The sequence below is a fragment of the Staurois parvus genome, unplaced genomic scaffold (genome assembly GCF_062004578.1).
Source record: "Staurois parvus isolate SC_StPar_1 unplaced genomic scaffold, SC_StPar_1.0 ptg000340l, whole genome shotgun sequence".
NCBI lineage: Eukaryota > Metazoa > Chordata > Amphibia > Anura > Ranidae > Staurois > Staurois parvus.
This window is the reverse complement of record NW_028318136.1, coordinates 4,584,603-4,610,220: the sequence shown is the minus strand read 5'-3', so window position 1 is coordinate 4,610,220 and position 25,618 is coordinate 4,584,603. Positions and strand designations below refer to the sequence as shown.

The 25,618-nt window shown below is 41.9% G+C and overlaps 1 protein-coding gene across 1 annotated transcript; it reads left to right on the top strand.

Moving 5' to 3' along the window:
- Window positions 1-1,245: 1,245 nt before the first annotated feature.
- LOC149456969 (olfactomedin-4-like) lies at window positions 1,246-24,563 on the top strand. Its single transcript, XM_089684217.1, has 5 exons — window positions 1,246-1,417; window positions 4,122-4,286; window positions 11,079-11,291; window positions 18,335-18,494; window positions 22,702-24,563. The coding sequence occupies exons 1-5, from the start codon at window positions 1,325-1,327 to the stop codon at window positions 23,583-23,585; spliced, it is 1,515 nt and encodes a 504-aa protein (XP_089540343.1). The 5' UTR covers window positions 1,246-1,324; the 3' UTR covers window positions 23,586-24,563.
- The last annotated feature ends 1,055 nt before the right edge of the window (window positions 24,564-25,618 follow it).

Here is a 25,618-nt window from a genome sequence, read left to right as displayed (position 1 = left end):
CCAATCAGCACTGTCCAGACAGAGGTCAGAGGTTCTGCATCCTCCTAGAGCAGAAAGAAAACTCCTACAAGCTTTAACCAGTGCTCTGCTGAAGTCACAAGACTGCTCTATACTGCTGCTAAGAAAAGGTATTTAGCAGTTTATATTTACTACAATAATGGCACTTCCATGTTCTGTGTACTTTGGGAGACCAGATAGAGTGAATGCAGGGTCCGGGGTTTAGTAACACTTTAAGGTATGTCAGATGCATGGTCCCCTGCTGTGTGGTTTGGTTCCTTCTGCTGGCCATGTGTCTTGTAGTAATTAGGGGCGGATGGAGGAAACCACATAGTACAGCAGGGGACACCAATCAACACTGCCAACAGTGTCATATGCAGACAGTCTTTAAGCAAGATTCACCCCAGCCAACTTTGGTGGTATAGTAAGCAACCGAACCGGATAGCGTATGTACTCTCCAGCGCCTCAGGATATGCACAGCCAAAAGGGAAGCCAAGGGTACCAGGACAGCGACAACCAAAAGGAAATGTTCCAGGGGTGCAGCCCTCCTCAGACGGGAAAATCAGCCACTGGATAGAGAGAAAACAGGTGGCGCACACACCTAGTGCATTATCCAAGGTTTATTGTAGGAGTGAAATAATAAAAACATACTCACAGACGAAGCATGTATCTAACAAGCATAGAAAAATGACAATGGCCACAACGGCGGGCAAGGTGTTCTCACTGTCAGTGCGGTCAAATGGCTGACGCGTTTCGGGGACGAATCCCTTTCCTCAGAGCTGATGACCAACCTCTGATGCTGATGTATGATGAATGGAAAGTAAAGTAAGAGCCTCGCTGTTGATACCTCAAGGCAGGGCAAATAAGTGTTAATTGTTTGCTTTGCATGGAGACCTTTATTTCATGTTTTAAAGATAGTCACAAAGTCTCTAGAAGTGCCTGTAAAGTACTGGGTGGTCACTGGAATGCCTTCAGACTTGCAAATGATATGCTTGGGGGGGAATAGATTGATGGAGCTAAATTCAGTTATTGTTATTCCACCCAATTAAGGATAGTGCAAGAAAAGATTACTGGAGGTGAATTTGCAGATCTAACAAAGAGACATTTATGTTCCTTTATCTCTGAACATTTAACAGTATTTTACACAGTTATCGGAATGTCATAGCAAGATAACACTAATTAAGCAATTTGTACATTTACTTGTTGAAATTGATACATTTTTATAACCTTGCTATCATTTACAGGTTTTCACATCCTACTTTTAATATAAATCAGTAATGGGAAAAAGAGGGTGGACGTGTTCCTCTAGGTATATATAGTGGGACAGATGAAGCTCATCAGTACAGAAGACCAGAGAGGCACCATGTATACCTTCTTCATTCTTCTGCTCACCATCTGGCAGGCTCAAGCTGTCACTTTAGTAAGTCTGAATAGAAATGAAATATTATTAACCATTGGGAATTATTATTATTAACCATTGGGAAACACAAATGGCAGTTCATATGCAGGTAGAAAAATTTGCTGCCAATGTCATTGATTTTCATCTGATGTTTTTTTCTCAGTAAATATATTTAAAGCAGAACTCTAGCCTTGCATTAGGCATATGTGTGGCAACACTTAAAGCTGAACTCCAGGCAAGCAGCTAAATGGAAAGGTGAAATATTTATAGGGAACCGTTTTACCTGTCTGTATTTCTGAACACCCAGTCCTGAGATCTACACAACTCTGAAACACAGCTTTGTTCTATCTGGCAGGGCAAGAGACCTGCTTTTTCTCTGCTGAAGTTTTGCACCACTTTCAGGTTTTGTCCCACCCAACTTGAGACTACAGACCTGCAGACTGATGAGCTTAGCTTTCTGTCACTTTGCTCCTATCAGCATGCCCCCCTTTATTAGCTCATGAGCACTGCATGACTGATTGCCTTCTTGTGCTGCTTCCCCCTTTCCACATCTAGGCTCTGCTGTACGGGGACTGAATGAAGTTGGTACTAGGTAATGAAAATTGTATTGATAATTACAACGCTTAGTTGATTTTTGTCTGCCTGGACTCCAGCTTTAATTGTGAGTGAACTTCCACTTACCTCTTTCCCTTAGTCCCCTGTAAAATCTCACAAACAGGGGTGGACTGACCATTTGGAAATTCGGGCACTGCCCGAGGGCCCGGGGTCAGTAGGGGGCCCCATGAGATGCCCCTGGTACCTTTTTCATAGGCTTTTTTGAGTTTTGGCAAGGACACAGGGGCCCCATGATCCCCTATTGCCCGAGGGCCCCATGAGTTGTCAGTCCGCCCCTGCTCACAAATACCTGTTGATCCATCTCATGCAGTTTCCTGTGATGGGGACAATACTGCTTCACGGTTACTGAATTGAAAGCAGAATTGTCCCTCATGTAGGCTGTGGCTGCTTGCACTACAGTGGGATGAGAAGATGTTGCAGAGGGGGAGCCTGTAGCTTGTCAATCAGCAGCTGGCCACACCAAGCACTACTGGATTGGCAGAACTGACCATGCTGCTGAAACCCTCCACTTGGGCTGCAGTGTCTGGGAGGGGAGGCATGTGAGCCAAAAATGAAGGAGGATTTGATTAACTCAAGGGATTTTTTTTTTCAATTTATGGGGCTGTCACACAAGAGTTTACTTGTAGGAGATAGCGTATACAGATATTTGTGCTTTGTTCTGACATCTATTTGTGAATCTTTTTTTCACAGTTTTTCATTACGGTATATATGCATGCATTATATTGCTGTTGGTTTTTGCCTCTCTACAAAGTCAATGCAAAGGTTTCACAAAGGCATAATTAAATTTGAAGGCAAATTGACCTTTAACTGATCTGAAATGTTACAATTTTGCTGTGCTTGATTTACTTCTAATTCTAGAGCTCCTTTACACTATCAGGTACATTCACTAATTATTGCAATCAAAAACCCCAGTATATTGGCAGCATTAGGATGCCTTTTAAGATAAATAAAATAGGTCTTTGGCTATAGTGTTCAGCTGGTTAGATACATTCTGTATCAGAGCTTATGTAATGTTTTCAGGTATTTTTCTCTTTATATTCCTGTGTCATGATACGTTAAGACCAGGGGCGGACTGACAACTCATGGGGCCCCCGGGCAATAGGGGATCATGGGGCCCCTGTGTCCTTGCCCAAACTCAAAAAAGCCTATGAAAAAGGTACCAGGGGCATCTCATGGGCCCCCCTACTGACTCCAGGCCCTCGGGCAGTGCCCAAGTTTCCAAATGGTCAGTCCGCCCCTGGTTAAGACTTGATTTTCACTTAGAAATGTGCTAGTACAAAGGCAATCTGACTGTATAGCTAATGCTGAGATTTTAGGTGGGTTTTAAAAACCCACAATGCAGGGCATAGAACAAATCTGAACTCCAAAAACACTCATACGCTACAAGGGTTAGATGCACTTTTTTGTCTGGGGTAACAGTAAAAAGCATTTTTGTTTAGCTTATTCTTGATCCCTCTGCAGCCGCCACTCACCTGTTTTCTGTGGCTTGCGGAAGGGTCCCCCGACTTCTTCACTTACAAAGCAGGACTGATGGTCCTGCATTGTACGTTATGATGTCACAGCTGTGACTGCCAGCTGTTATGCTATAGAGCAGAGGCTGTGGAAGATTGGTTGCATGTAGGAGTGAGGGATAAGGTACATAAATGTGCTTTTTAGCTTTAGTTGGAATACAGTCTACTGTAAACCATTTATTCTCTCATCTCTATGCATTTTGCCTGCACTGGACATTTCAGTAAATACATGACAAAGCATCTGGTGTGAACTAAAAGGCAATAACAGTGCATTTAACATATTGTTGCAGTTATTTGCATAATGAGATATATTAGAATTATATTAAAAAGGTGGGGGCGGGAATGGGGGGGGTAGGGAAAATATGAAATGAGTTATTTGGGAGGAACGGGAAAAGCTTGTTATTGTATGTTGTTTTTTTTCTTCTTTTTTTTAAACATCATGTATCTTTTTGTATTTTAAGGAAAAGAAACTAATAAAAAATATAACTGAAAAAAAAGAAATATTTAGAACCCCTTCTAATGATAAAATTTTATTACTTTTTGTGTTTATCAGTTAGAACATTGTACGGGTTAGTAATGTGTATTTTGTTCTTTACAAGACGCAGAGTTTGATCTCTGAATCTGGATCTGGATTCCTGGATGAGAATGGAGTCTGTTACTGCACCATCGACCTTCCAGATACCACCTTCCCGGCTGACCGCTTTGAGAGACTGGAGATAGCAAACCGCAATCTGACAATTACTGTGGAGAAAGAAATCACTAAGGTATAAATACCATATCTCATATTAAATAGGGACTATAGAGTAACATATCTCCCAACCTTCTGAGATGAGAAAGAGGGACACCTTTATAGTATAAGGTATGTAGGCAAATTACACCCCCCTGCACTGCACCATTCCATGAAACATTAATATATGAAAAATATGACTGGTTATACCCACCAGTGTTTTTTTCATTACTTTTTTTTTTAACAGCAATTTAAACACACACATGCTACAATTTAGTACTCAGATAAAAGGTTCACTGCAATTTAATACTTCTAATACATTTCTTTGTAAAGGTCTATACCTCAGAACAAAAAGAGGGACCAATGAGGAAGAAAGAGGGATAGAGGAATTTGATTCCCAACGTGGGACAGTCCCTCCAAATCATGGACAGTTGGGAACTATGGATTAACAAATCTAGAAAGTCCACAGAAATTCTTAACAATGGATATTTAACTCTAATGTTTCCCTAGTTTAAAATAAAAGTTTCAATATTGTTTGTCCGAATACAATTTTGATGAGAATTGAGCATGTCTTTTTTTCACATACAGTATTTCATATACAGGCTTATAGATTTTCCGTACAGTGATTTACTGCTAAATAATTGCTGGGTGAAAAGTGACTTACAGGATTAGCTTAGACCAAAAACAACATTCCCCATAGACTTTAGTGTCAATTCACGAAGCTGCATAAGTCATTCTAACAATATTCTCAGAAAACTTTTCTCAAGAACAAAAACATACAAAACATTTAATTCACATACCAAAAGACTGCATAGCATTTTTAAATGAAATATATTATTTATTTGTGTTGTATCATGAAGAATTGTTATAGCTTTTCCTAAAATTACTCTAGTCCAGTGTTTCTCAACTCCAGTCCTCATGGACCCCCAACAGGTCATGTTTTCAGGATTTCCCTCAGATGAAACAGCTGTGGTAATTACTAAGGCAGTGAAACTGATCAAATCACCTGTGCAAAATAATGGAAATCCTGAAAACATGACCTGTTGGGGGTCCATGAGGACTGGAGTTGAGAAACACTGCTCTAGTCCTTGTTCTCTTCAGTAGATGTCTCATAGAATCTCTCTCTCTATACAGCATCACCTATCAAGTTTTGAGACAGGTTTGAATGTGATTGGTGGCTGTGAGGCTTTTTGCATGTAAAAAAATTATGAGGAATCTGCAGTGGGGGTGTTTAGGAATCCCTCCCCTTTGCTGCCAACAGATAAGAAAAAGATCACCAGTGTACTGACTAAAGGGGCTAGGAGAATGGGGCACTAATACCTAGGTGCAAATATATTTTCAAAGAGATAAAGGAAGCTAAAGTGAATGTAAGTAAAGTCAACTTTTTACTTATTGTCATGCTCTTGGTCTGAAAAAGTTAGTTGCTTGGATGTTGTACTGAATTGGTTTCTTCAATATTCTGAGTCACTATCCCTGTTCAGTATGTACAGTTGTGTTCAAAATAATAGATGTGTGTTAAACAAAGTGAATAAAGCTCAAAATCCTTTTAATAGCTTTTATTTCCATACACACAAATGCATTGGGAACACTACACATTCTATTCCAAATCAAAACATGAAGAAAAATAGATCAAATTGGTGTTGTTCCTCTAAAAAAAATTGAAGAAAAGTGAATATTAGACTGTTCAAAAAATAGCAGTGTTTGTATTCTTCTTTACAAACTCAAACATTCACTATATAAACTGAAAAATGTTTGAAGATTTTTCTTTCCTTTGAATCACTTAATTAATCTTTAGTTGTATAAGCACTGTTTCTGAGAACTGCTGTACATCTGTGTTGCATGGAGTCAACCAACTTCTGGCACCTGTGAACAGGTATTCCAGCCCAGGATGATTGGACTACATTCCACAGTTCTTCTCTATTTCTTGGTTTTGCCTCAGAAACTGCATTTTTTATGTCACCCCACAAGTTTTCTATTGGATTAAGATCCGGGGATTGGGCTGGCCACTCCATAACGTCAATCTTGTTGGTCTGGAACCAAGATGTTGCACGTTTACTGGTGTGTTTGGGGTCGTTGTCTTGTTGGAACACCCATTTCAAGGGCATTACCTCTTCAGCATAAGTGTCAGGGACTGCGGGTCTCGCCGCGACGCACATATTATGATCCGCCAGGTGGTGCCTCTGGCTGCCCACTTGACAGACCTACCCAAAGCGTGGAGTCTAAGTCCCAGTCTGTGCTTTCACCAGGGCCCCTGATGGTGGGGATGGACTTGTAACAGACCAGGACCAGGTCACGACCTCTGAGCAGGCCCACCAGTGGCAGAGGGAACCTCCGGGGATGTATAGGTACTGTGAGAGCCAGATGTGAGGAGGCCAGCAGGACCTAGCAGGATGGATCACGAGCAGTGGTCCCGTGGGGTAAGCGAGGTACAGAATCGGCAGGTGGAGAGTAGTCAGGTCACACGCAGGGTCAGCAGGATAAGTCAGTCCGCAGATAGGTCAAACAAGCTGGGAGTCAGGAGGGGAGAAGGCAGAGTAGTCAGGGCAATCCGGGTCAAACACAGGAGAAGGCAGCGTAGTCAGGACAATCCGGGTCAAACACAGGAGAAGGCAGCGTAGTCAGGACAATCCGGGTCAAACACAGGAGAAGGCAGCGTAGTCAGGGCAATCAGGGTCAATATCACAGGTACAGGAACTCAGGAACACAGATAGACCTTGCGGCAATCTGTGACAGTGCAGGGCATCTTTAAATATCGCGCCCTGCACTGTCATTGGCTGCCCGAGATGCGCCCCCGGGCTGTCATTGGCCGCCCGAGGCGCGCCTGCGGCTCCTACTGCGCATGCGCGGCGCCCTGTCAGCCGCGGCCCGCCGGGACCTGGTGCTTGTGTCCCGGCATGAGCTGCCGCTAGTGCGCGTGCGCCGGGGGAGGCGCCGCGGCGGTCCCTGACAGCACAGGTCTGCGCATGCGCAGATTGCCTAGGCGCACTAATGTGCAGGCACTAGGACCTGGGCGGCAGCAATTGCGGGAGCGCGCCTGGCAACAATGACGGTCCAGGGCGCACTATTTAAACTGGCCAGGCGGTGATCAGGTCGCCGCAAGGTCTAGTTCCTGTACCTGTGTTTCTGAAGTGTATTCCTGTTGCCAATCCTGCTTGTCCTGATTTGTGTTGACCTTCTCCTGCTCTGACCCCCGGCTTGTCCTGACTACTCTTCTGCCTGTTGTTATATTACTATTGGACCTCCCGTTGCTGAACCTTGGCTCGTGACCCGGCTACTCTCTGTCTACTGCTTGGTACGTACCTGCCTCCACCATTACCAACCCGGCTAGTCTGACTATGCTCATTCCTGACTGTCATCCATCCATCCCGCTTGGGACCTGGACTTGTCAGCCTCTTCACATCAGGCTCACTCCCAGCACATACCCTTGGCGGGACCCCTGTACCACAGTTGGATGCACTTAGGGGTCGCGACCCGATTTCAGTCTTGCACCAAGTCCGTCCCCACCATCAGGGGCTCTGGTGAAAAGGCAGACTGGGACTTAGACTTCGCGTCCTGGGGAATCCCGTTCTGTGGATCACTAGAGATCCCGCCGGGCGGTGTCTGACAATAAGGCAGCATGACCTCTTTGAGTATTCTGATGTATTCAAACTGATCCATGATCCCTGGCATGCGTTAAATAGGCCCAACACTGTAGTATGAGAAACATCCCCATACCATGATGCTTGTGCAACCATGCTTCACTGTCTTCACAGTGTACTGTGGCTTGAATTCAGTGTTTGGGGGTCGTCAGACAAACTGTCTCCGGCCCCTAGACCCAAAAAGAACAATCTTACTTTCATCAGACCACAAAATGTTGCGCCATTTCTCTTTAGGCCAGTCAATGTGCTCTTTGGCAAATTGTAACCTCTTCAGCACGTCTTTTTTTCAACAGTGGGACTTTGCAGGGGCTTCTTGCAGATAGCTTGGCTTCACATAGGCGTCTTCTAATTGTAACAGTACTCACAGGTAACTTTACACCTTCTGTGATCTTCCTGGAGCTGATTGTTGGCTGAGTCCTTGCCATTTTGGCTATTCCTCTATCCATTCGAATGGTAGTTTTTCGCTTTCTTCCATGTCTTTCAGGTTTTGGTTGCCATTTTAAAGCATTTGCGATCATTTTAGCTGAGCAGCCTATCATTTTCTGCACTTCTTTTATATGTTTTCCCCTTTCCAATCAACTTTTTAATCAAGGTACGCTGTTCTTCTGAACAATGTCTGGAACGACCCATTTTCCTCAGAATTTCAGAGAGAAATGCACTGTAACCAGCATATACAACATTTGCTGCCTTCCTTCCTTAAATAAGGGCAATAATTGCCACCTGTTTTTCAAAGAATAAATGACCTCACTAATAGAACTCCACACTGCTATTATTTTGAACATGCCCCTTTCAATTAGTGATTCAATTACACAGAATTATCAGCATGCATGTCATGACTGTTGGGTCTGTTGGATTTCTATTACTCTACTACACCTGCTAGGAAATTATTTGCCATGTAGAAATATCATTTCTACCAAAAACAGTGATTGATCAGGTTAGTGATGTCTGACTGATATTATTTTGAACACAACTGTATGTAAGGTGTGCTTACATATTTCTGGACCCTTTGATTTGGAAACTCAAGAAAGTTTGACAGTTGCTGCATGAAGGAGGCGTTCTGAGAGACTGAAAAGTCACTTAGTTTAAAATTTGTAGAGACTTTGAGGCCACCATAAGAGCATGAACTGGGTTCTCCTCTTACTAGCGCAGTGTAAATTGACCGTTCTATAAAAATACCTATAATAAATGAGATTTTACTGATTATGGGGAATTTGTAAATATTAGGCAACAATAAAGTACAAAAATAAGAAGGTCTCACCATATGACAGGAACATTGTTATTACAATTTCTGCACTTTTCACTGCTCGGTATGATTTAAAATAGCCAGGGAAGATCTGGACTGGGAAATGAGGGGTATTTGCACCCTGGGCTACTACTAATAAAACATATTGGGCTGATGGTCCTGAGTGGAGATACTTCTCTATTTAGTCAGAGTGGGACATAATATAATTAACACAAGCTGGACATTATTATTTATTTATTTATTTCAGGTACTTATATAGCGCCATCAGTTTATGCAGTGCTTTACATATATATATTGTCACATCAGTCCCTAACCCTCACAATCTAAGGTCCCTAACTCACATTCATACATACACGTATTAGGGCCAATTTAGACAGGAGCTAATTCACCTACCAGCATGTCTTTTGGAGTGTGGGACGAAACTGGAGTACCCGGAGGAAACCCACGCATGCACAGGGAGAACATGCAAACTCCAGGCAGGAGGTGCCGTGGCTGGGATTTGAACCAACGACCCTAGTACTGCCAGGCGGAAGTGCTAACCATTTAGCCACTGTGCTGCCCATTATGTAGTTACATGTTCCCTGTTTAGACCTGTGATCACAGCATCTGGCAGAGGGAATTCTACCAACATTGACTGATTTTGTGGCTTTGAGATGTCATATGATCAAATTACCAAAACTTCAAAGGAAGTTGATTGTAAAAGATGGAGAAAGGCAGGTTAGTAAACCTTTAGGAATATTAACCTTTTACCATGCCCACCATTCACTGATCACACTTTGTGTTAGACTTTCTTCAGCCTGCAGAAAGGACCAATTGGTCAAAGTTGCCGAAGGTTCTCAGTTCTCAAGTGAAAATAACAAAGGAGAGTGATCATCATCATCATGACTACAGTAAGGTTAAAGTAGAACTATAGGTAAAACTTTTTTCATTTTAGATAGAGTAAGGGAAGTTTTTAACCCCTGTCAGAATTTCTTTCAACATCTTTGTACCAATGGGGAGAATAACCTTCACTTCCTGTCTAATAGCAAAAACAGGAAGTGTGAGCAAATTTAGGGAATCTCTTGGGGTTTCTAGACTACTCGAACTAGTGTCCCATTGGAAGATTGCTCCCCTTTATTACATTTCTGGACACAACCCAACATTTGAGATTTTCTTTTACTTTCATTTGCAATGATAATAGTAAACAGGATAGAGAGGGTGAATCTGCCTAATGGGGCAAAGACAGCAATAAAATCTGACAGGTGTTCTAATCCATCTCCACTCTATCCAAAACTAAAAACTTTAACCCGGGTTTTATTACTTACAAATAATCACATCACAGACTAACTCCTAATATTATTGCTGAGACAGCAGAAGGACAAATAGGAGCTGCATTTTTTAACTCTCTGACCGCAAACCAATTCCAAGGATGATGTGTAAAGTGCTTCTTCCAAAACTTTTAATTCTGTTGTGGTTAAAGTTGTGAGAAATATTTTAATCTGTCTCTCTTTTTAGAGAGTAAAGATGAATTAGAATACTTGTTGGGTTTTTATTGCAATCTGAGCGCCCATTAGGGAGATTCACCGTCTCTATTTGTCCCCAGAAAAAAAATGGAAGGGAAATTTTTCAGTGGGAACACTAGCTCTGATGATCTGGGGGTCCTCAAGGAATTTGCAGGGATTGTTTTTCAATTCCTGCTTTGGCTATGGGACAAGAAGTGAAAGGAAATCTCACCAATGGGACACAGATGGCAGGAAAAAAACTAACTTGGGTTATAACCCTCTCTTACTCTATCCAAAATAAAAAAAAGGGGTTTGCCTATAGTTCTGCATTAAATATACTGTACTTTTGTCCATATCTCAATAATGGGACATAAATGGTAAAAACACAGTTATGTGTTCAAATATATTTTCAGCAGACTGTAAGGTATATTGGCAGTAATGAATACAGATGTGAATTCTCTGTACAGATCTACATCTATCAGAGTACATTGACCGTGTACATAGAACAGCTGAAGAACCTGACCAAACGTGTGGAGATCATGGAGAACGGAGGTCACTCCTACACTGAGCTGGACTTTGAGCTCATCAAGTTGGAGATCAAAGAGATGGAGATCCTCATAGTGCAGCTGAAAGAGTCATTTAATGGCTCCAATGTCATAATAGAGACTCTCTACCAGGAGGTAAGATAAAACTATGTATTTTCACAGTATGGTAAGGAGTTTGTCACTTTTCTTAAATTGTGCAACTTACTAAGAGCATTGCTATTTCAGTGCTTATAGAGAACATATTCTCAGATCTTTTATTTCAACAATAAGTGCATTAAGTGCATATAACATATTTTTTGCATGTCATTTAAAAGCCTTCCTTGTGCAGATGTCCAAAAGCTCTGAGACTGCTGTTGGGTGTTGCCATCTTGGATGTGATGTCAACTCAAGTGACACTCTCTAGTATTCCCCTGCTCATTCCCTAACTGCTACATAAAAGGTTATGTAAAGGGGTAGAAAGCAGGGGCAGACTGACAACTCATGGGGCCCCCAGGCAATAGGGGATCATGGGGCCCCTGTGTCCTCATCCACACTCAAACAACACCCAAAAAAAAGCCTATGAAAGGTACTAGGGGCATCTCGTGGGGCCCCCAAATGACCCTGGGCCCTTGGACAGTGCCCAAGTACCCGAATGGTCAGTCCACCCCTTGCAGAAAGAGGGACAAAGGATCTGTCCAGCATGGAAAATAATTTGATGCTCCCAGAAGAGGAGAGTGCTATAATGCACAAGGAGGGAGGAAACTGTGCTAGGAAATTGATTAGAATTTTTTCTAACAAGTTCAGAGGCACACAAGGGAATTAAAAGAAAATCATTTATGGAAGGGAAAAACACTGAATTTAATATAAAAAAGAAGAAATCGAGCGCTGGGTGTAAAACCTATAATAGCTGCTGGCATCAAAAGGTACCTCGAGAACCTATACACAGTATAAAATCAAATAAAATGCAGCGCTAAGAAATAAGTGATGGTAGTTAGGATGCACTGGAAGGTAAAACCAGAATAAGTGTGAAATAAAATGAATAAAAACCAAAACAATTCCTGGTAAGAATCCAATACATCAATGCCTTAGGTAATGATATATATAGGTAATAAACCTTAATAAAATAATAGCAATAAAGTGCAACAGTCTCTATAGGCTGAGATGATAGCAGTGATGCGTGCACATAATCTTTCTTAGCGCTGCATTTTGTTTGATTTTATATTGAATTTAATATACTTAAAGCTTTAACAAGCAATTTATAAAAAGGCAGTTCAGCAACCCCCAGGGGTTAATGTATATTTTAACCTCTTCTTATACTGTTTACTGGGTAGGGATATAATAGCACAGTCACCCACAATCCAGTGTTTTCCTGCTACATCCCTCCATAGCTTGCTGAGGTCTCTGCCGTTATTTTATTTGTGACAACATCAAGAGGTTGTGTCTCTTTTACGGGTCCTAGTAGCCACTCCTCTGATGATGCAGCACTGCAAATGCGCAGTGTGTTCTTCATAGCTCTGAAGACTCCTGGGTGAAAAAGGGGAAATTGCAGGCTTCACTCCAATGAAAATAGATACACCCCCTCCCCCAAAAAAAAAGCAGAGTTGTTGCAATCTGATTACAAGGAAGAAGAGGAGCAAGAAAAAAAACAAAGCAAAAGTGAGTGAATGTCCACTTTAAGTTGGAGACAAGCTCTCTGAAGAGACACTTTTCCCATTTACATGATATGCTCCGCCATCCCCTAAAAAATGATTCACCCCTTTTCTTTACCCCCTTTTCTTTACCCCCTTCCCCTTATATTCTCACCCCCCTAAGTAAAAGATTCTATCAAAACTTTTTTATCTCACTTAAAGAACTCTATTTGCTGATGTTAGCGCTTCCTAACTATGGTGTACATTTATCAAGCAGTGGTAAATGACTGCTGCTATGTTTTCTGGCACTCTCAGAGGAGACAGCTCTCCTCTGAGTGCCTGTCTATGAAGCGGTGTAGATCGCTTATCCTAATGAGGAAAGAAGCGATCTACAAACGCTTTGAACTCTGGAAAATGGCTGTTGCTGTAATCTCATGAGGTATAGGAAGATTACAGTAACAAGAGATCAGCAAAACACACAGCTGTCAGTGTATTAAGCAGTGGTAAATTACCTCTGCTGAGGTGGTGGCTATCCTCAGTACACACATACACAATAAAAAAAAAAAAAAAATATATATATATATATATATATATATATATATATATATATAGATCTATATATATTTGGACACAGGCACAATTTTAGTTTTTTCAGGTATGGACCAAAACATATTCAAGCTATAGTTATATAATGGATATGGGCTGAAAGTGCACACTCTCAGGATTAGTTTTAGGGTATGTACATCCAAATTGGAGAATTGGAGGAAGGGTTTAGGAATTAGCGGTGTTCTCGAGTGTAGCTCGGGGTAAAATTTCTATACCAAAAGCGGTAACCCCGAGCTACACTCGGGCTTACCATGCGGCGCTGCTCTGGGGGTCCCTGCAGCACTTACCTTGTCCTTCGCTCCCGCGATGTGTCCCCTCCAGCGTCCCCGGCCATCTCCTCCGGCCGATGCCAGCATCCGGCTTCTGTGTTCCGGTCCTTGTGACGTCGGAACGTACGGGCGCCGGAACCGGCGGGAAATTTGAATTTTTTAAAAAATGTCGTTTTTGCTGTCATTGCTATTTCAATGCATTTCACATACATTTTGTCCCTACTGCTTTGTCCTGTGCCCTGCCTGCATTTTGAATGTTCTTTCTGCCTGGAAACTTAGAAAAGTCCATGGCGTCCAAAAAGCGTCCCTTTATGCCAAAAGCGGTTTTAGAACAGCGATAGTAAATCAGAACCACTTGCAGAATTGAGTGATAATGATTCATGGGGGAAATTTGTCATCAGACACTGAAAACAATTTTGCGACTTTGCTCAGCGATGTGCGAGAGAGTATCCACCCCCCCCCTCCTTTTTCAAGGGACTGAAAGTACAATTTAATCAAAAGCTGTTTCATGGTCAGGTGCGGACTACTCCTTCATTATTTCTTCATCAATTAAAAGGTCTGAAGTTGATTCTAAGTGTGGCATTTGCATTTGGAATCTATTGCTGTGAACCTACATCATGCGTTCAAAGGGGCTGTCCATGCAAGTGAAACAGGCCATTGTAAGGCTTCAAAAAGAAAACAAATCCATCAGAGAGATGGCAGAAACATTTGGAGTGGTCAAATCAACAGTTTGGTACATTCTGAGGAAAGAAGAATGCACTGGTGAGCTCAGCAACATAAAATGGCATGGACGTCCACGGAAAAAAACAGTGGTGGATGATCACAGGATCCTCTCTATGTTAAAGAAAAACCCATTTACAACATCCAAACAAGTGAAGGGCATTCTCTAGGAGGTGGGAGTATCATTGTCAAAGTCTACAATCAAGAGAAGACTTCAAGAGAGCAAATACAGAGGGTTCACCACAAGGTGCAAACCATTCATAAGCCTGAAGAATAAAAAAGCCAGATTAGACTTTGCCAAAAAACATCTAAAAAGCCAGACCAGTTCTGGAAAAGCATTCTTTGAACGGATGAAACTAAGATTAATCTATACCAGAATGACATGAAGAAAAAAGTGTGGAGAAGGCTTGAAACAGCTAATGATCCAAAGCACACAGCATCATCTGTAAAACATGGTGGAGGCAGTGTGATGGCATGGGCATGCATGGCTTCCAGTTGCACTGAGTCATTGGTGTTTATTCATGATGTGACAGAAGACAGAAGCAGCCGGATGAATTCTGCAGTGTTTAGAGATATACTGTCAGCCCAGATTCAACCCAATGCAGCAAAGTTGATTGGTCGGCGCTTCACAGTACAGATGGACAATGATCCAAAACACACTGCAAAAGCAACCCAGGAGCTTTTGAAGGAAAATAAGTGAAATATTCTGCAATGGCCAAGTCAATCACCCTATCTCAACCCAATTGAGCATGCATTTCACTTGCTGAAGGCAAAACTGGAGGCAGAAAGACCCACAAACAAAGAAAAACTGAAGACAGCTGCAGTTAGAGCCTGGCATAGCATCAGAAAGGAGGGAACCCAGTCCTTCGTAATGTCCATGGATTCCAGACTTCAGGCAGTCATTGTCAGTAAAGAATTCCCAGCAAAATATTAAAAATGAACATTTTATTATGATTATATTCAATTGTCCATTTACTTTTGGTCCCTTGAAAAAGGGGGAATGGCTATATATATATATATATATATATATATATATATATATATATACATATACATACACACACACATACTATATTGCCAAAAGTATTGGGACACCCCTCCAAATCATTGGATTTGGGTGTTCCAATCACCTCCATGGCCACAGGTGTATAAAATCAAGCACCTAGACAAGCAGACTGCTTCTACAAACATTTGTGAAAGAATGGGTCGCTCTCAGGAGCTCAGTGAATTGAAGCGTGATACTGTGATAGGTTGCCACCTGTGCAATAAGTCCATCCATGAAATTTCCTTGCTACTAAATATTCCACGGTCAACTGTCAGTGGTATTATAACAAAGTGGAAGCAACTGGGAACAACAGCAACTCAGCCACGAAGTGGTAGGCCACGTAAAATGACAGAGCGGGGTCAGCGCATGCTGAAGCGCACAGTGCACAAAAGTCACCAACTGTCTGCAAAGTCAATAGCTAAAGACCTCCAAACTTCATGTGGCTTTCAGATTAGCACAACAACAGTCCATAGAGAGCTTCATGGAATGGGTTTCCATAGCTGAGCAGCTGCATCCAACCCTTACATCACCAAGTGCAATGCAAAGTGTCAGGTGCACTGGTGTAAAGCACGCCACCACTGGACTCTAGAGCAGTGGAGATGTGTTCTCTGGAGTGACCAATCATGCTTCTCTGTCTGGCAATCCGATTGACATGTCTGAATTTGGCGGTTGTCAGGAGAATGGTACTTGCCTGACTGCATTGTGCCAAGTGTAAAGTTCGGTGGAGGGGTTATTATGGTGTGGGGTTGTTTTTCAGGGGTTGGGCTTGGCCCCTTAGTTCCAGTGAAGGGAACTCTTAAGGCGTCAGCATACCAAGACATTTTGGATAATTTCATGCTCCCAACTTTGTGGGAAGAGTTTGGGGATGGCCCTTTCCTGTTCCAACATGACTGCGCATCACTGCACAAAGCAAGGTCCATAAAGTCATGGATGAGTGAGTTTGTGGTGGAGGAACTTGACTGGCCTGTGCAGAGTCCTGACCTCAACCTGATAGAACACTTTTGGGGTGAATTATAGTGGAGACTGCAAGCCAGGCCTTCTCGTCCGACATCAATGCCTGACCTCACAAATGCGCTTCTGGAAGAATGGTCAAACATTCCCATAGACACACTCCTAATCCTATAGACAGCCTTCCCAGAAGAGTTGAAGCTGTTATATCTGCATCATCCCAGTATAATCACAGCAAATTTTCTAGCAAACAAAATGATTTGTACACTTAAATAAAAAGTGTCAGAAAAGGCTTGGTTTACAAGTGGATAGGTGCAGCTTTTGAGTGTATGTTTTAAAGTGAAATTCTAGCCAAAAACGTTTTGGATAGAGTAGGAAAGGATTAGATTATCTATCTTTGTTGTCTGAGCTCTTATTTCCAAATAAACAAAGTTAAAAATAATGACACGCTCATATTAAAGCCCAAGTTCAGGATAAATGTACACAGTCATCCATTGTTGGGTCATTTTGCCTTCTGTTTACTTCTTGGATGAGTCCCTCTTCCAGGTGTCTATGTCACTGCCTAATTGACATAGACAATTCCCATTGGCTGGCCAGCAGAAGGGTCCTCTCAGGGTCTAGAAGGGTGGTAACATGGTACTGAGGGGCATAAAAGGAACTGGACTGCAAGGGTTAACTTGCGGTTCCTGCAGGCAGAAACAGCATCAATGAGGGATCTGGATGGAAGGGTTCAGATGAGTATAATTCTTGAATGCAGCTAAGAGTCTGATTCCTAGGTTTTGGAAAAAAAGGGAGGTGCCGACTGAAGAAGATTGGATGGTCAGAATGAATCAGATATGTGAGATGGAAAGACTGTACTACATGCATATAGACAGGATGGAGAAGTATTATGAAAAGTGGAAAAAATGGGAAGAATTTAGAGAAAAAGTGAAATATACTTGATTTATACCTCTTGAAATGAATAAGGATTTTAGAAATGATTTATAGAAAGTAAAGGAAAGTTTTTTTTTTCTTTTTCTTTGGATTAAAAAAAAGAATATGCAGAGTGGGATGGAGCGGGGGGGGATGTGATGGGGGGGTGTACTTAGCAAAGCAGTTCCAGATGAAAAGCTAGTTGGGTTTTCCACCTGACTGCCCTCTCCCTTTATCCAGCCCAGGGGGTGTAGAATTACTCACTCTGTCTCTACTGTGAGCTTGAAAGGTTGGTGGCTGCCTTCAAGCCTTACGCTGGGCTGGCTTCTCCCCTGCTCCCCAGGTTGTCTTTACTTAGTGAATGGTGAAGCAGAAAGATCCACCTATTTAGCTCCTTCTTGTAGGTAGGCCTCTCTCCAAGGCCCCGTCCCAGGCTCCACACTCCAGCCTTCACTCCATATTCCACTCGACACTACTCCTCCTGCTGATCAGGCTCTCTCATACTTAAGGGCTGTTCTTAACCCATGCCAATCCTCCTGGTTGGGGATTTGTCAGAGTCCCTTGAGCATATAGATCAGTCCCTCTCCACCCCCATCCACTGCCTTCTAGAAACGTCTTCAGCTTCTAGAGCAGGGGGAGGTATCAGGGAACTGACCCGCAGAGCCCTTAGCCCTGACCCAGAGTAACCTGGTTGACTCATCCCATGTTGACTCATCCCAGCCAATGCCTAAAAAAACTAACTAGCTCCCCCTATCTAATCTTGAAGGGTGCTACATTTAGATGGATTTAATTTTGGATGGATATAGAAATGTTCAATCCCTTATTGGCTTTATATGTCAATAGTAGACACTGGCAACAAGATCACCTACCTCAGTCATACTTTACACCACAGGTCATGCTTTAGTACCTGTCAGTCATTAGATTATCGTCCTATGCATGATGAAAACTACCAAATGCAGCTCCATCTTACAGAAGGGAAGCGGGAGGAGGGTGAGGTTATGTCCAATCTAAAAGCAGTCACAAGCACAATGTTCAGATAGTTCTACCAATTTGTCTGTATATTCTTTGTAGATCCGTAATATTTCCATCATGGTGAACCAATTGGAAATCTATGATAAGAACAACGTGCTGGTGATCAGACGGGAGATTGCGGCTCTGAAGAAACGCCTGGAGGAGTGTGAGAAGAACAATACAAAACCAGAATATCCTTCCCTTCCTTCACCAGATATTGGTAGGTTAGAAGAAAGACTGAAATTCAGTGGACAAATGTTATATTTAACAATGTATAACAATATACAGTAGCTATGGGTCCTTGTCAACACTTTTTGTTTGCATTTTTGGTTTTGTCCCTCTAAAAATACTTTATCTGGTATCTGGCTGTCATACTGAACATCTGGCTTCAACATTTTGAGTCAGTGTCCTGCAGCAAGTATAAAAAGGAGTTCTGCTTTTTCTAATCTGAATGCTTGTACTGGGTCAGATACTTAGAAATAATATACTGTAAAGTTGGCAATCATAACAGCTTATGCTGCTGTCACTTTATATTTCCTATCTGCAGTGCTGGAAGTTCTTTGCAAACATTGAGTGTAATGCCAACAGTAAGCATAAATCGTCACCCATTATGCGCTGCGATAGTTTCTTACCCTGGCTCTGTATTACAGGATGTGCGGTCATATACTCATTACCAGGACAGGGTGGTCCAGCACCCAGGGCAAGGAACCAGAATTGCACCCCCTTCCCTCAGAGTTAATACATGCCATAGAATGAGTGTACCACCCTCCATCTATTCTTTTTCCCCCTTATTTCTCTGCCCCCAGGGCAGCCGCCCCTCCTGCCCACCCTTTGCACAGAGAATCCCCCTACCAACTCCATGCTGAAGGATATGAGCTGTGGTCTGCATTGTTCCACTTCTCCATGGTGGCCTTCTCTGACTGTATACTCTGTTTGCTGTCAGTGCCCATAGTGCACAGCATGCATTCGGGAGTTCAGCATGTGCACTTCTAACACAGACAGGCAAAAGACAGGCAGCAAAAGGACCCTACTATCTGTCTACATAATAGTCTTCAAAACAGTGTACAGATTTTTAGTATTAGTTCTGCATAAGAGCCTCGAGATGACAGTTGTTTGATCCAGCCATTTTGGTCCAATTACAGTCCAATTGCAATCTAATGTCCTGTGCTCAGTGTCCAAAAGATATTCACTGGCTGAAAGCTTTAAGAAACTCCATACCAATTGCTATAGTTCTTCTGAAAATGTGTAGCACTGGCAATGCCTGTTTGTCACCACATACCTATGTAGCACTACTCCCATAGGAGCTGCTGCTGAGGATGGGTCCTCTGTTTTTGCCTTGACCTTTTCCAAAAAATCTCAACCCTTCGAACACACACCATGTTGAGCGTACAAACATACAATATCACAGGAAATCACTAAAGGTAATACTTAGTAACTAGTAGTAGCTCTATATCAAAGAAACTAGACAACAAAGCCAGGTAGTAAAGGCAAACGTAATATATTGTCACCCAATATGTGTGGTAACTAGGCAAACATAAAATGGATTACCAATGGTAATAACACAATTTAGCATTACAAAGTGATTAAAGGATAAGTTCACCTTTGATAACATGTTACATGTTATACTCATATTCAGGGTGTAACATGTAACATGTTACGAACCAACTGGCTCCCTGATCCCCATTGTAGCAGCTAGCGAGAGATCTTCTCTCCCCTCTCTCCCTCACTAGCTGTCATTCTGTGAATGAGAACACTAAAAGTTTCAACAGCCTTTGTGGCTGTCGGCTTGTAGTTCTCACTGAAACTACCATGGCTCTGTGGAGAGTTGTAGTAGTTCATTGAGCCTTCCTGTTAGCAAGTATCTACTTTCCCGTACGGGATGTACGAGCACACAGATACACTGACAGGTCTGCAGGGGATCTGCATGACTCCAGCAATCTGCTGATTTTTACCTACAAAAAAATTGTCCATTTATTATTTTTTTGTTAAAAGGTGAACGTATTCTATAACAGTAAGGACTAGGCATAACATGGCATTTGTTGTCCAGATCAGCATAAATATTAGCAAGGCCACCTCAAGTGCAGCACTGAGCAGTAGAAAAGTTTAATCTACCTGAATGCTGGAACTACATTGCCGGAATGTGTTTCTGGTTGTGATGCTAGTCCTACACTCACTGAGTATGCACTGTCCAAATGAAAAGGAGGATGGTGGGGGAGGGGTTCAGGAAAATAAAAGAGCTTGCAGAATAATAAGTACAGGAGGGTTAGTGTCCTTTGTTATGTTGTTCTGAACCTTTTAATATAGTTGTCTTTGATGCCCAAGTGTAATCGTCTTCTACATTAATGTAACCACTTTTTAGAATGGTAAATCCATTACATGAAGAATTCTAGGATAGGTATGAAAATGAACTCTGTGATGATCAGCTGTAGGTCAATATACGGCAAAAAGACACACAATATAATACCTTATATAATATAATACCTTAACTTCACAGATGTGTATTTTTAAGCCACACACCAGACCATTTACATCAGCAGTTCTTTGATGACCCAGGGTTAGTTAAAGTGTTACTAAACCCAGGACCCTGCATTCACTATATCTGGTCTCCCAGGACCCTGCATTTACTACATCTGATCTCCCCGGACACTGCATTCACTATATCTGGTCTCCCCGGACCCTGCATTCACTATATCTGGTCTCCCTGGACCCTGCATTCACTATATCTGGTCTCCCAGGACCCTGCATTCACTATATCCGGTCTCCCCGGACCCTGCATTCACTATATCTGGTCTCCCAGGACCCTGCATTCACTATATCTGGTCTCCCAGGACCCTGCATTCACTATATCTGGTCTCCCAGGACCCTGCATTCACTACATCTGATCTCCCCGGACACTGCATTCACTATATCCAGTCTCCCCGGACCCTGCATTCACAATATCTGGTCTCCCCGGACCCTGCATTCACTATATCTGGTCTCCCACAGTACACACAACATGGAAGTGCAATTATTTTAGTAAATATAAACAGCTAAATACCTTTTCTCATCAGCAGTTAGAGCAGTCTTGTGACTATCTGTCCAGCAGAGTACTGGTTAAAGCTTGTAGGAGGAGATTTCATTTCTCCCTTGACTGTCCTATGAGGCTGAATAAACCTTCACCCTCTGTCTGGGCAGTGCTGATTGGCCCTGTGCTGATCACATGCACCCTCTCAAAAAAAACACTCTCTTGCAATACACACCAAACTGATCATGTGCAGCTTGCCCCCAAGGCTCTGTTCTATCAGGAGATGATTTGGGGACAGTAGAAGGAGAGGATCAGAGAGGACAGGATCAAATATCCTTTTTGCACAATGCGGAGGATTAACCCCTTGGGTTCCACAGTGAGTATAACAAGCATACTTTACCTCATCTACAGAATGATTTTACTGGGTTAGTAACACACTAGGTTGTGGGTTTAGTAACACATTATGCTTTATGATGCTTATGCATTCCATCTAACTAAACAGCCTTTTGTCAAATGTGTCTACTTCCACGACTGCTTGAACTGACCAATTTGTTACTACCGGTAACTTTGGAATTTGGGGGAAAATTAGGGCAGAGTTTTGTTCACCCTCATTTCCCCATTCTCCCCACACATTTTTGGAGTTCATTATACCTCACTATCATCACACCCAGCTTTAAGGAGGACCTGTTGCATTGCTTTACATTGACAAAGCACACATTTGTTTTCAAGTCTATATGCAGCCTCTTTTATCATCTGCTTTGCTTCTTTTATTTTATGTGCACCAGATAATGTGGTTTACTATTTACGCTACACATGTTTATGGTGATTAAATTAATTTTTTCTTTTGTATGCATCATTTTGTTGCCTTTCAAATTCTGTGGGTGAGTCATTTCAAGCTGATATTGATGAACAATTGTAAAAAAAAAAAAGTTGCTCTGAATAAAACATAGTGGTAGGTCTTGCAAGAGTTCACTTGAGTTTGAGGCTAAAATCTTCTATTAGGTAGCTCTTTCAAAGCAATTTGAAAAGTTTTCCTTTTTCCCCAAAAAAACATGTGTAACGACCATAGAAAAGCAACAGGCGGCTTAGAATAACATTCACTCATCCTTCCCTTTCACCCGGTACAATCATCATTCATAGCCAACCAAGGTAATCCATAAATATAATATGTCTGTATTTTATCAGATTGATTTACCTACAGATATTGTAGGTATTGTAGCCATAGAAATCACACCTTGTCAAATGTCTACTAATATAGTGGAGCCGGCAACTTGGTGTCATCCATGAATAAGAATTTTGTCCAAGGTAGCTGCAATGCCTGACATATCAAAGTGTTCTTAGCAAAGCCTTGTTGCATTTTGCTGGCTTTCGTTTTTTTAATATGTATTTTTTACCATTTATATTCATTTATTCCTTTTTGCAGGTACTTGTGAACATGGCCAGATCATTAACATCAGCAAACCATTGGTTGTCCAAATAAATTGGTTGCTAGGCAGCTATTTGTATGGAGGATGGGGGAGAGATTCACTACTAGGAGCCGATCAGAATGTCCAGTGGGTGGCTCCTCTAAAAACTGATGGAAGAATGTTGGAAACTCTGCATTTCTACCCTTCATATAATGATCTCAAAATCTACAGTGGTGCCACAGCAAGGACTCTATCAAGAAGGCATAGCAATGGCTATGATTACATTTACACTGATTGTGGTCAAGGTAGTGGAATGATCTTGTACAACAGCATGTTGTACTATAACTGCTACAACACCTTGAACATCTGCAAGTATGACTGGAGAAACAATGTGTACGCCCGAGCGGCTCTCCCTGGTGCCACATACACAAACCGGTTCTCCTACTCACACACAGCTTGGCAGGACATTGACCTATCCGCTGATGAACAGGGTCTTTGGGTCATTTATTCAACTGAACAGAATGCTGGAAATATTGTCATCAGCAAACTTAATGATACTACTCTTGTAGTACTGCAGACCTGGAACACCAACCAGTTCAAACATGGAGTCAGCAATGCTTTCATGGTGTGCGGGGTCTTGTATGCTACTCGAGCCATCAGCACAAAGCAAGAGGAGATCTTCTACATGTATGATACCAAAACTAATGAAGAAGGGAGGTTGAGTGTAATTTTTGATAAACCAAAAGAGAAAGTGCAAAGTCTGTCCTACAATCCTAATGATCACAGGCTCTACATGTACACTGATGCTTTCCTGGTCTATTATGACCTCTCTTTCAGTTTGCTATCCAAACCCAAATCGAGGATTATACGTTCCAAAATAAACCCTATCCAAATCAAATAGATCAACCAACATAAAATGAATCCAAGCTAGTCCAAGTTATATGTGTCAGAAGTAGTAAGACATCCATTTTCATCAACTATGATCACCCCAGACCAGTGGTGGGCAACCTTTTTTTTCAACTGAGCCAAATCTCGCCAAAACCACGATTGAAATTTATTTTGAGAGCCACATTTTTAAAACTGAAAATACATCCCCCATATAGTAATTCATCCCCCATAGTAATTCATCCCCCATAGTAATTCATCCCCCATATAGTAATTCATCCCCCATATAGTAATTCATCCCCCATAGTAATTCATCCCCCATATAGTAATTCATCCCCCATATAGTAATTCATCCCCCATAGTAATTCATCCCCCATATAGTAATTCATCCCCCATATAGTAATTCATCCCCCCTATAGTAATTCATCCCCCCTATAGTAATTCATTCCCCATATTGTGTCAATTCACTTACCTTTGCTCCGCGCGTTCCTCTCGCCGTGTTCCCACACCGTTCCGGTCTTCAGGGCGGACTGTGAGAGGAGAGGAGTTCGTCACGCTGCCCCGCCTACATCCTGACAGCCAATGTTTGTCACGCTCCGCGGGCCGGATTAAAAGGTCCGCCGGGCCGTAGTTTGCCCATTGCTGGGCTAGCTGCAGAGTCCTGACTTTTGGGGCGGCCGCCCGAGAGGAGGGAGGGGAGCGGGCGCCCGGCACACTGAAGAGCCGCATTGAAGTGTGCAAAGAGCCGCATGTGGCTCGCGAGCCGCGGCTTGCCGACCACTGCCCCAGACCAACCATTAAAAAAAGTTACCAATGTGTGAAGATTTCCAGATTCTGACATTCTGAGAAAACCAAAATACATTGATAAGTATAAATAGGGATATGTATTTAGTCTTGTCTGTAATCATTTGTTCTGAATCAAGTTAAATGATAAATTAATTCTATGTCTTTTCCTATTAGATAACAGTAAATAAATAAATTCTTTAGCATGGTATATGGTGTGAGTGAATTTTTGTTTTGCCTTTATTTTTGCTGAAATTTGCTACCTGAAACTAATCTGTTCATCAAAACTACCTGAGCTTCAACTGACCTGAAACTGGGCATTAATGTGGAAATTCAAATGAAAACTTTTTTTTTTCTACTGTAAAAAGAGAGAATGATTAGAACCTCTTTCAGGTTGTTTTTGCTGTTTCTGTTTCTGTTAATGGTGTTCCTCTGTTGCAAAACACACTGAGCATGTGCAGAGTGCCTCTTAGGGCACTGTGCTAGAAGCAGGTTGATTGGGGACTGTGGAAGAAGGGGAGGATCAGAGAATACAGGATCAAACAACCTTTTTACACAATTCGCAGGATTAACCCCTTAAGTTCCACAGTGAGTATAACAAGCATGCTTTCCTGCATATACAGACTGATTGTACTGTTGTGGGTTTAGTAACACTTTAAGGACGGAAGATAATTAATACAAAAAAGGCTGGATTTGGACCAGTTTACTTTAAATCCTAAATAGTAACCAAATTGTTGAATTAAAGTAAGCACTTGGGATATAGTAACCTGGGGTTTAGAAAGGTTTGAAAGCATATCATGAGCGTAAAGTGAAACACGCTCTTCCAAAGTACCAATGGGGATACCCTGTACCAGTGGGGAAGTCCGAAGGAGTTCAGCTTTTGGGTATTTTTTATATTTTAAAATTGCACTTGTCAAAAAACAATATTTTTCTGTTTGTTTATAAAAACATTATATATCACAACAGCTAAATGCGTGTCTGTAGTGTATGTTCAAACCTTAATACCATAAATAATGACGTTATTAGAGTTTTACTCCAGGAGTATATAATAAGGTCAGCAATCCTAGAGAAATGCTTAAATTATGCAAACCAATTAGATTTTAGTTAACTACAATGTACTGGAGATTTCAGTTTACTAAAATACGACTAAAATTAAAACAATTCAGATGACTAAAATACGACTAAAACTAAAATGGCATTTTAGTCAAAAGAGTATGACTAGAATGAAATCGAAATTTGACATCAAAATGAACACTGCTTTCGACA